This window comes from Arvicola amphibius, chromosome 4 (assembly GCF_903992535.2).
Source record: "Arvicola amphibius chromosome 4, mArvAmp1.2, whole genome shotgun sequence".
NCBI classification, from domain to species: domain Eukaryota; kingdom Metazoa; phylum Chordata; class Mammalia; order Rodentia; family Cricetidae; genus Arvicola; species Arvicola amphibius.
The window spans coordinates 67,357,482-67,369,443 of NC_052050.1; the positions used below are offsets into that span (position 1 = coordinate 67,357,482).

At 47.8% G+C, this 11,962-nt stretch overlaps 1 protein-coding gene across 1 annotated transcript; it reads left to right on the plus strand.

The window, feature by feature from the left end:
- The first annotated feature begins 1,541 nt into the window (after positions 1 to 1,541).
- Il4 (interleukin 4) lies at positions 1,542 to 8,215 on the plus strand. The gene is made up of 4 exons (XM_038324689.1): positions 1,542 to 1,673; positions 1,937 to 1,987; positions 6,793 to 6,945; positions 8,105 to 8,215. The coding sequence occupies exons 1-4, from the start codon at positions 1,542 to 1,544 to the stop codon at positions 8,213 to 8,215; spliced, it is 447 nt and encodes a 148-aa protein (XP_038180617.1).
- The last annotated feature ends 3,747 nt before the right edge of the window (positions 8,216 to 11,962 follow it).

Below are 11,962 nucleotides of genomic sequence, written 5' to 3' on the forward strand. Positions count from 1 at the left end.
CAAAGAGACCTTCACTTCTAGACACACTGCAGGGTCAGTGTGTTTACTGCTGGTGTGGGCCATGGGCACCTCACCAGGGCCCAGACGCATTAGATTAAGACAGAGGTGTGGGAGACAGCTGGGAAAGTGGGGAGACATAGCTGGCTGTTTTCTGATTAGCCGGGACGTGTTTGTTTAAGTTCCCTGAAAAGCAGCCAGCCATTCTCAGGCCAGTGAGACGGCTTAGTAGGGAAAGGCACTTGCCGCCAAGCCTGCAAACGGGAATTCACTTCCCAGGACCTGCACAGTGGAAGGAGAAAACTACCCCCCAGGCCGCCCTCTGACCTGCACACTCACACTGTAGGATGCACAGATACGCAGGCACACAAAATAAATGCTTAATTTTTAAAACTTTCTTTTTTGAGACAGGGTGTCTCTGTGTTTAAATTTTTATTTTTGTTTTTATTTCTTAAACTTTTTAATTTTTTTTCCTTTTTTAAATTTTTTTAAAAATTTATTTATTATGTATATAGTGTTCCGGGCACCAGATCTTATTACAGATGGGTGTGAGCCATCATGTGGTTGCTGGGAATTGAACTCAGGACCTCTGGAACAGCAGTCAGTTCTCTTAACCTCTGAGCCATCTCTCCAGCCCAACTTTTTTATTTTAACAATCATTGTTTTTTTAGTTTTGTTTTAATTTAAAATTATAGATGCTTGTGAGCTGCCATGTAGGTGTTGGGAATTGAACCTAGGTCCTCGGGAAGAGCAAGTCAGTGCTCTTAATCATTTAGCCATCTCTGTACCTCCTTAAAACTTTTTCTTCTAAAGCAACCATTCCTCAAGCTTCTATCTCGGGAGGGGTAATTGTCAGTCTTTCCCAGGACCTCCTTATTGTTAATGACCTCATGGTCCTGCTCGTTCCAAACAAGGTCCTACTTGATGTCACCTGTCTGTCCCCAAAGACCTCAAACTTTTAAGACCAGCTGAACTAGAAGAGGAGAAGTTCAGCCTCGGTCACCCTTCTATCAGCGAAGAACCCAGAGTCAGCCTTCCCAAGACACCAGAGTTTCCAAGGTGCCCCCGTAGCAGGAAGCAGCCAAACCCAGATGCCACGCACGCCAGACTTTCTTGATATTACTATGTCTTTTCCCCAGGACGGCACCAGCACGCTTGGACACCTGCGACCTCTTCCTTCTGTGCAAAAGCAAAGCCAGTGGCAACCCCACGCTGATAAGATTAATCTACAGGGCCGAGGATGGTGTAATTTCCTATGCTGAAACTTTGTAGATTTTTTTTTAAAGGGTTTCATTTTCCAATTGGTCTGATTTCACAGGAAAATTTACCTGTTTTCTCTGAGGCATTTTTTCTCCTGGAAGAGAGGTGCTGATTGGCCCACAATAACTGACAATCTGGTGTACAAAAATTTCCAATGTAAACTCATTTTCCCTTGGTTTCAGCAACTTTAACTCTATATATAGAGATATCTCTGTCAGAATTGCATTGTTAGCGTCGCTTGATAAACTTAATTGTCTCCCATCACTGACAGTGGAGATCTATTGATGGGTCTCAGCCCCCAGGGAGTTGCTATCTTGCTCTGCCTTCTAGCATGTACTGGGAACTCTACCCACGGATGCAACGGCAGAGCCTTGAAAGAGATCATCCACATTTTGAACCAGGTCACAGAAAAGGGGGTGAGTATCTATCTGGCACCATCTCCCCAGACGATCAGGTGATGCTGCCGGCTGTTCTAAGCTAGGAGAACCGAGTTGATAGAGAGGCCAGTGGCTGGTGGCTGGGGCAGGACTAAGGACACAGCCAGACTTCAGGAGATCCTGCTACTTCCACCTGCGAGGCAGTGGGGAGTTTCCTCGGGGTAGGGGAGTGAGAGGTGTAGGGATGATTTCTCTGTCCTGCTTGGATTTAACGCTTGTCTTTCCATCTTGTCTGTGTCAAGACGCCATGCACCGACAGAATGAACGTATCAGACGTCCTTACAGCGAGGACGGTGAGTGGAGCCATGGGGTCTGCTTCGGCATCTGTGGGAGGTGGGAGAGGAGGGTTTCCCACAAGTCTGAATGAGAAACTTCGGTGACAGAAAACTGGCAGGCCCAAAGGAGGGACTTTTAGACAGACACCGTGGAGGCTCTTGCTCCAGTGTAGTTTGCAGTTTCGGATTTGACTAGACTTTGAAAGTGTCATAGAACGAGTGGATATGTCTTCCTAACTCAGGGTGCAGGAGTGCCCTACCCAGTCTTGGGCAGTATCTATAATATAGGAGGCTCACAACTGTGTATGTTGAGAATTCTCTCTCTCTCCCTCTCTCTTTTTTTCTCTCCCTCCCTCTCTCTCTCTGTCCCTTTCTTTGGCCCATGCATTTCTGAAAAACCAAATACTCTCTCAAAAACAGATAGGGAGATTACAGGTTGAGAAGGCTTTTTCACTTTGTCTAAGAGACTTCCTATGGTACCACTAGATCTCCTCTTTCTCAGCCTGGTCACCTAACAGCCAGCTGGGACGGTGGCCCTCTGTGTGGATCCTCAGCTCACTCTGCCCCACCCCAGTCCCCCTCAGCCTAGTCTGGAACTGCCCACTGGCTGGAGTCTGACCATCCCAGCTCTGCTTGGGCATCTAGCTCCCCTTTCTGCCTCCCTCACTGCCTCACCCCCACCCCTCCATCTGTAGTGGGAGGGGACAGATGTGACAGCTGATAGTGCATTTTCTCTGACAAACACATGACTGGCTACCTCCATATCAATAGCTCTGTGCTCTTCAGTTCCTGTTTTCATGGAAACACACAAGTGAGAATGAAAGCCCCAAAAGCCTTGATTTACCGGTGGTCTCCCTACTGCCTGCTTCCCACGTGTGCCGGACGGGGGCGAGGTCAGGAGCACAGCTCTGGGGTAGTCAGGGTCATGGGCCAGCACCCAGGCCGTGACCAGGGTTCCTCCTGATTCACACGAGGAAACTTTGTCTGGATAATCTCATTTTATTCAGGATTACTCCAGGATGTTTCTGAAGGACAGATGTACATGTATGTATATATGTAAACATTCACATGCATATATGTGTGATCTACATGTCTATCTATCTATATATGTGTGCGTGCATATATATCTCATTGTTTGGTAGCTACGTAACCTTAAGTATTTATTGATTCTCTGAGTCCTTCCAGCCAGGAGCCAAATCTACTGTCCTAGCGAAGCCCAGGGCAGGGACGGGCTCCCAGGAACTGGACCTAAAGGGAGTGCCAGGCCTGGGTGTGAGAACCTTTGGTTTCGGCTGCGGTTCTGCCATTCACTCGCCATTTGGCTTTTGGGAGATCTTCATATATGTTGGAGTCTCACTATCCACATGTGGAGATACAAAGGTTGATTCTGAAGGTCATATGAGGGCCGGGTGGAGGCTAGTTCTAGGAATTTAGCTGAAAGTGTTTGTGTGACCAAGCGCACAGCCCAGCTGCAGAGAAGCAACAAGTCTAAGGAAGGCTGTCAGCCGGCCGAGTCTCCATGGCTCCAAGGCTGGGCCTACTCATTGTAGGCCACACCTAGACCACTGTGTGCCCCGCTCCAACCCCTACCCTCATGCTGGCTTTGCTCTTCCTCAGTCTGCCCCACACTTCTGTGTGCTTGAAAACAAGCCTTCCCTGACTTCGGTCGCACACCTGCCTCATGGGCTCCCCCCAAATGCTTCAGTGCCTTCCCTGACTTCTGTCGCACGCCTGTCTCATAGGCTTTCCCAAAATGCTTCAGGCCTCCTGGTTTTGCTCCCCTTCCTCCCGTTCTTGTCTGTCCCCTGAAGACTCAGCCTTGCTTACTTTTAGAGTATGGTATTTCTGATCAGGAAAAGGTTATTCTCTAGAGTTCACAAAATCGGTTTGAGGGGAACTACTTCTTTGGGGTTCCCAAAGAGACTACCTTTCTAAAATCTAGTAATTTAACTTTTGGGGGGAAACAAAGCTCGCAGCCTCTTTAAGCTGGGCAGCATGTGGCTGGTGGTAGGGAGACCGCTCCGAGATAGACCCCTGGTGTCACAGACACCACTGAAGGCTACAACACTGATGGTCACCTGGGGAAAAGCAAGAGACCAGCACCAAGCTGTGTTCTGTGAAGGGCCTCTGGGTGGCCCATCAGCGGCTGGGGTATTTCTTCTTGTTTTGTTTTGCTTTTTTGCTTTTTTATTTTTTTTGAGGCAAGGTTTCTCTGTAGCTTTGGTGCCTGTCCTGGAACTAGCTCTTATAGACCAGGCTGGCCTCGAACTCACAGAGATCCGTCTGCCTCTGCCTCCCAAGTGCTGGGATTAAAGGTGTGTGCCACCACCGCCCTGCTGGGTATTTCTTCTTTACAAAACAAAATTAAAGACAGAAGGCCTTGAGATGCTCTGAAAGTGTGTATGTGTGTGTGTGTGTGTGTATTCAAGCATGTGTGTGTTCACATATATGCATGTGGATGCATGTGTGTGTTCACATATTTGCATGTGGATGCATGTGTGTGTTCGCATATGTGCATGTGGATGCATGTGTGTTCACATATACGCATGTGGATGCATGTGTGTGTTCACATATACGCACGTGGATGCATGTGTGTGTTCGCATATGTGCATGTGGATGCATGTGTGTGTTCGCATATGTGCATGTGGATGCACGTGTGTGTTCACATATATGCATGTGGATGCACGTGTGTGTTCACATATATGCATGTGGATGCATGTGTGTGTTCACATATATGCATGTGGATGCATGTGTGTGTTCGCATATGTGCATGTGGATGCATGTGTGTGTTCGCATATATGCATGTGGATGCATGTGTGTGTTCGTGCATGTAGTACCCTCAATATTGCTGCTTTTTCATTTTTTCAAAGACAGATTCTCATTGGCCTGGAGCTTGGCAAGTAGGCTAGACTGGCTGCCCACTGAACCTCAGGGATCCTCCTGTCCCTGGCTCTCCAGCCCTGGGATGACTAAGCTACACTACCACATCCAGCCTTTTAAAAAAGTGCATGGGTTCTGAGGACTGAACCCGGGACCTCACACTTGCCAGGCAAGCTCTCTAGCCACTGGGGCCATCTCCTCCTGTCCCACTTGTTTGCTTTAAAGGGTTACCTCATCTAAAGCGCTGGCTGATTAGATCTGGGCCCAGCTAGAGATAAAGGAACGCAACAGGGATAGGATTCGATTTTCTTGGGCCTAACCAAGGCTGGTGGAGACCTGGTGGGGACCCTGAAACAGTTGCTGCCACAAAAGACGCCTCCTTGGTAGCCGTTTCCTGCCATTCTTGTGAGCCACAGACTCACTTGTGGTAAGGAGCAAGGTGCAAGGCTGGCTGCCTGTCACCATGTGTTCCCTGAGCTGAAGCTACACCTGCCAGGCAGGACTTTCTCAGGCAAACACACACAATAGGCAGGTGGGGTGGGGTGTCATCTTTGGATGCAAAATCGATGGAACTAAAACTCGAAGGTCCCTGGCTAAGCTGCCTTTGAGACCAGCGCTTTTGAAGTTGCCCCCACTTGCACAGTCTCTTTCCATTTTGAATTTAGTTATTTTTAGAGACTACATACTGATGAGCCGGTGTGGTGGTGCACGCCTTTAAATCCCAGTGCGGGAGGAAGAGGCAGATGCATCTCTGTGAGTTCTAGGCCAGCCAGGAGTGCATAGTGAGATCCTGTCTCAAACCCAACAAAACTCTAGTAAGATATTTGGTATTTTCTTTTTCTGTATTGGAGACTGAACCTGGCCCTCACACACACTAGGCAAGTACCCTACCACTGAGTTCATCCCCATTTCTGATATTTCCCAAAAATTAGCAGTAGAAGAGTTACTTTTGGCTAGTGGGATAAGTGAATACATTTTTGTTAAGTATACCATAATAGTCAGGGAAAAAATTAGGCAACTGTGAGAAGTGAAAACAGCTAGAAGCTGCCTGGGCAGTGCATGGCCTGGTGTCCTCAGGGTACATCCTGACTCAGTGGGCTGAGAGTGGGCCGTGAGCATCACTGCCAGGCTCCTGGTGATGTCAGACCATGGTGCAAGCTGCGGAGTAGCCAGGGTTGTGCACACATCACGGTGTAGGTAGCGGCAGTTTCTCTCGGTGGGATACAGACACTGACTCACGCTGACACTCTCCATGATCTGTGTGAGCTTCAGGGGAAGCCAGAGGAAACATGAGGCCTGGAAGGACAGAGCCCATCCCACCCCCAGGTTTCCCACTGGTGCCTTCTGTCTTCTGAGACCCGAGTCCTTGGGAAGAGCCGAGAGCTCTTATGTCTACCAATGACAAACAAAGGCTCCTCTCAGAAGCCCCAACCAAGGCCCAAGACAATGGCACCTCTCCCAGGAGCCCTTCCCGGCCACCGACTGGGTTCCTATCTCTGGCTTTCTGGGGGACATGCCTTAGCCCTCCATCGAGACTATGAGCCTGTCCAGATACTGCTTTTTCCTTGGGTAGGGCCATATGCTCCCAGCAGGCATTCAGTCATCAGCAAACATGGAAGTCTCCAGGACCATGGAGGAATAAGAGCCACAGCTGGCTAAGAGCTCATGTGGGCACCTTGGGCAGACAGGAGAGCCCACACGGTAGAAAGATGGGGACGGAGGATGCAGACGGGTGCTCCACACTCTGCCATTGACCTAGGTGGGTGACTTTACTGAAGGAACCCTTTCAATGAAGCCCTCCATGGAAAAGAACCTGGGAAATTCTGCAGAAACACTTGCATAGAAACCCCGAGCTTAGCAGACCCACCCCTGGGGTAGGAAAATCTCCCGCTCAAGTTCCAAGCCAAGCAGCCAACAGCTTCCTGTATCATTTCTCTTAGCAGAACACCATGGAGACGGAACTTATCTGCAAGGCTTCCCAGGTGCTTCGCAAGTTCTATATCCCACATGAGACTTTGTGCTTGGCGAACAATCCTGGGCTTCTCAAAGACATGAAAAGACTCATCAGGAGCATCCGCGGCCTGTCTCCATCACCGGTAAGCAGGGCAGGACAACAGCTCGCAAAAGACCTGGCGCTGTGGAAGCAGCGTGAAAGACCAGCAGACAGAGAGCTCTTGGCTCTCATGGAATGTTCTAGTGAAGTGGTTAGAATGCCCAGTTGAGTTCATGCTATGAAGAAAGACATAGGGCTAAACAGAGTGGGTGGCTGGGAAGGGGGCTGATTCTCTGAGCAGATATTTGAATTAAGTGAGGAAGCAGGCTATGAGATTAACGGACAAATGCCCAAATGAAACGCGTGTGTTCTAGTGTGGCTGGATCAGGTTAGGAAAGCAGGTTTAAACCAGGCGGTGGTGGCGCATGCTTTTAATCCCAGCACTAGGGAGGCAGAGGCAGGTAGGTCTCCGAATTTGAGGCCAGCCTGATCTACAGAGTGAGTTCCAGGATAGTCAGGGCTACACAGAGAAACCCTGTCTCCAAAAACCCAACAAAAACAAAGGAGTAGGCTTAGCAGCTAGGCTCATATAAGTCTTGGGATGTTGTCCCAGGGATGGAGGGAAGCAGCTAGAATTGCCGTCAGGATGGAGCCCAGGTGTGCTCCAAGTGACACTTGTTCACGCTGGCCCCTGGGTGGAGGGGGACATGGAAGCAAGTGGAGAAAAAGAGAGCCCGATGGAGGGCCATTGTCACACAGCCAGGACAGGGATCGTCACTGATGGATAAACTCAGCACTGCCACCTCACAGTCCCTAGGGGAGGGAACTGAAGCTTTCATGAGCAAGGTGGCTGGTCCAAGCTACGTAACAATGGTGGCACTGATACCCAAACTGCAGCGACTCCTTGTTACGTCACTGCCCCCGCTATGAAATGTACCGGCTGGAGGGGTAGGAGGGCAGCGAGACTTGCATCTTGCTTCCTAGGCTGAGTGATAACACAGCCAGATCTGAGCCTGCATGTCCTGTTACCCCCTCCAGCATCCCGTCGGTGACACGCCACTCCAGAGGCTGTGGCACCCCGAAGGCAGACCAGTAGTGACCATAGAGCATACCAAAACGCAGGCCAGATCTTGCTGGCTCCATGATAGTCTGGAAGCCCTGGTCTGAACATTGTTTTGGAGGACACCAGAGTCGGCTTGACCGAACACGCAGGCCTGCCAGGGAGACCCCATGTACTCACACGATGAACGTTTCTTTTGTAGAAAAACTGCACTGTGAATGAGTCCACGCACACAACACTGACAGACTTCTTGGGAAGCCTAAAAAGGATCATGCAATGGAAATACTGGCAGTGTGGGAGCTCCACGTCCTAACTTATAAATTTTTAATGGTTTTATTTTTAATATTTATATATTTATAATTAATAAAATATGTATAATCTAACAGCAATGACAATTAGCAGCACTTCATTTGGCAATGAGGTCATAGTTCATACTGTTACAGAAGCTGGTTTAACTGACAGTCGCTACAGTTTGTGTGAGGACACCACAGAAAGCCTGCTTCCTTCTCAAGGAGTTTCCACTTGTGCCAAGGACATAATATACAAAATCATTAAAGGATAGCAGTGGGGCCGGTCAGTGGTGGCGCACGCCTTTAATCCCAGCACTCGGGAGGCAGAGGCAGGCGGATCTCTGTGAGTTCGAGGCCAGCCTGGTCTACAAGAGCTAGTTCCAGGACAGGCTCTAAAAAAGCTGCAGAGAAACCCTGTCTCGAAAAATCAAAACAAAACAAAACAAAACAAAACAAAACAAAACAAAAAAAAAGGATAGCAGTGGGGTGGGGGGGGGCGGGAGGAGGCCGAAGGGATGGCTTAGCGGTTAAGAGCACTGACTACTCTTCCAGAGGACCAGGGTTCAATTCCCAGCACTCACACGGCAGCTGACATGGTCTGTAACTCCAAGATCGGACACTCACACACAGACATACATGCAGGCAAAACACCAATGCACATAAAATAAAAATAAATAAATAATTAGAAAGGAGGCTGGAGAGATGGTCCACTGGCTAAGAGTATTTGTTGCTCTTCCAGAGGACTCAGGTTCCATCTCCAGCACACACATGGGGCCTTAAAACAGTAACTATAGTCCCAGAGGATCTGATGCCCTCTTCTGGCCTCCTATTGGAGGCATGCATGTGGTACACAGACTACATGTATGTAGACAAAATACCCATACACATAAAAACAAAATAAAATAAAAAATAAAATAAAATAGCCGGGCGGTGGTGGTCCATGCCTTTAATCCCAGGACTCAGGAGGCAGAAGCAGGCGGATCTCTGTGAGTTCAAGGCCTTACTGGTCTACAAGAGCTGGTTCCAGGACAGGCTCCAAAGCTACAGAGAAACCCTGTCTTGAAAAAAAACAAAAACAAAAACAAATAAATTAATTAAATAAATAAATAATAAAATAAGTATAGAATAGCCAGGAAGATGAATCCATAGGCAGGAAAGAATTGACTCCATGGGATTATCCTCTAAGTCCTACACACACACTCAAACCCCCTACCCCCCCACATACAAACCCCCTACTCCCCCAACGCTCACACACTCAAACTCCCTACCACACACACACTCAACCCCCCTACCACACACACACTCACACTCAACCCCCCTCACACACACACACACACACACACAGAGAGAGAGAGAGAGAGAGAGAGAGAGAGAGAGAGAGAGAGAGTAAATAAAGCAGCAGAAACAAAGAGGCACCACACTCCACCTTCCAGAGGAGGAATCACTGAGACAGCAGAGCCTGCAGCTGACCAAACAAGAACCAGAAATTTAAAAAAAAATTTTTTTAAAGGGCAGGAAATTGGTAGCACATACCTACAATCCAGTCTGAGGCAGGCCAGAATCGACCCCCAGAACCCATATCAAAGCAGAAGGAGAAAAAAACCAGCTCTGCAAAGTTGCCCTCTGACCTCTACAAGTGCATCGTATGTACACAATCATAACAAAGAAAAACAGGAGACTCTGTGACCTCAGTGAGCCTGAGGCCAGCCTGGCCCATACAGGAGCTGCAGGCCAGCCAGAGCTACAAAGTGAAACCCTGTTGCAAGAAAAGAAAACTAAAAATAAAAAATAAAATGTTACTGGGCAGAAGAGGTTGCCCAGTGGTTAGAGCACTTGCTGCTCTTGAATAGGGACCAAGTTGGCTCCCAGCACCCACAAGGTGGATGACAATTATCTAACTCCAGGGGATCTGACAGCTCTGGTCTCTGGGGGCACTGAACTCACAAGCACACATCCACATGCACACACACACATTTACACATAATTTAATAGAAGCAAAGTATATTTTTTAAAAGAATGTGAGTTATGACCAACATGAATAAATGAGATTTTGCCTCAACTCTGCACCCTCCAAAAACATGAAATAAGTCTTAATTTTTCAATAAAGAAATAAACATGTAACATCTAAAATTGATAATTGAGAAAATTGTAGTCATGATTGAGGGCTGGAGAGATGGCTCAGTGGTTAAGAGTGCTGACTCCTTTTCCAAAGGACCCAGGTTCAAGTCCCAGCACCACATGGGGACTCACAACTGTCCAAAATTCCAGTTTCAAGGCATCTGATGCCCTTTCTGACATTTGTTGGCACTGCATGCAGAACACAAACATGCACGCGGACCATACACTCACACATGCAAAATAAAAATGAACAAATCTCAAAAAAATTTAGAGATTAGTCCTGAGCTGGTGATGGCTGTGAGAGGCCACAGGGTGGACTGCCTTGCTCCATGTGGAGCTTTCTTTATAGAACTAGAAGAAAAGTAAAGAATGAGTTAGGAGATCTTGGAATTTATGATGATGGCCACCGGAAGAATAAAAACAAGGGAAAGATGGACCCGTGATCAGGCTAAGGAGGGATGAAGCAGAGCTGGAGTGGCTACTGGCAGCCAGTGCATTTTAAGTCTGTGTGTGTGTGTGTGTGTGTGTGTATATATATATATGTGTGTGCGCACGCGCATGCGCACACCCTGCCCATGTGCATAAGAGACAATACTGTGTTTCGTTCTGGTGACCCAGGTTTGATTCCTAGCACATGTGTGGCAGCACACAACCATCTGAAACTTCAGTTCTAAGGGACTCACAGACATTGCCTCCTTCACATTGTGCAGACATACATGAAGGCAAAACACACATAAAATCAGAATAAAATGTGTGTGTGCATACACATACACAAACACACACACTTTTTTTTTTCAAGACAGGGTTTCTCTGTGTAACAGCCCTGGCTGTCCTGGAACTCACTCTGTAGACCAGGCTGGCCTCGAACTCACAGAGATCCACCTGCCTCTGCCTTCTGAGTTCTGGGATTAAAGGTGTGTGCACCACCACCCAGTAAAATATATTTTTTAAAAGAGCAAGGGTTATATCTTTTTTTTTTTTTTTTTTTTTTTTTTTTTTTTTTTTTTTTTTTTTTTTTTTTGGTTTTTCGAGACAGGGTTTCCCTGTAGTTTCTAGAGCCTGTCCTGGAATTAGACCAGGCTGGCCTCGAACTCAGAGATCCGCCTGCCTCTGCCTCCCGAGTGCTGGGATTAAAGGTGTGCGCCACCACCGCCCGGCTCAAGGGTCATATCTTAATAACGTTGTTATTTTAAAGGAATGGAAGCGAGAGGAGGGAAACTAGCTAAGGCCCCTGGCGTCCAACTTGCCCCTGGGAAGATACTCTGTGAAAGAAGAGGAGTCTAGTAACAGTGACTTGGCACTCTTTTGGCCCTCAGTCACACGCATGTGACGACAATTAACACCAGCACTAAAATCACACCAAAAATACATACCAACTTTTTAACCCCTTCAAAATAAGGGGAAACAAATCAAAAGCTTAAAATCTCACCCTGACCACAGTCAGTTTCACCCTGCCCACATAAAATACCAATGTGCCAAGGGCAATAAAAGCTTCTAAGGCCAATCGGGGAAGATGCGCGCTGACAATTTTAATTTCCTTACTCCTTTGATTGAAACTCATTTGCATGTGCTACCTAACGTGAGCCGTGTCTGCCACAGGATATGAGTTGTGGGTTTGTACTTGGTCTATGAGGCCAGGATGATAAAGGAAA

Excerpts from the sequence above, each read along its gene's own strand:
- Il4 (XM_038324689.1), top strand. The coding sequence starts at position 1,542 with ATGGGTCTCAGCCCCCAGGGAGTTGCTATCTTGCTCTGCCTTCTAGCA. Across the intron at positions 1,674-1,936 it reads ACCAGGTCACAGAAAAGGGG|ACGCCATGCACCGACAGAAT; the intron begins GTGAGTATCTAT and ends GTCTGTGTCAAG. Across the intron at positions 1,988-6,792 it reads ACGTCCTTACAGCGAGGACG|AACACCATGGAGACGGAACT; the intron begins GTGAGTGGAGCC and ends TTCTCTTAGCAG.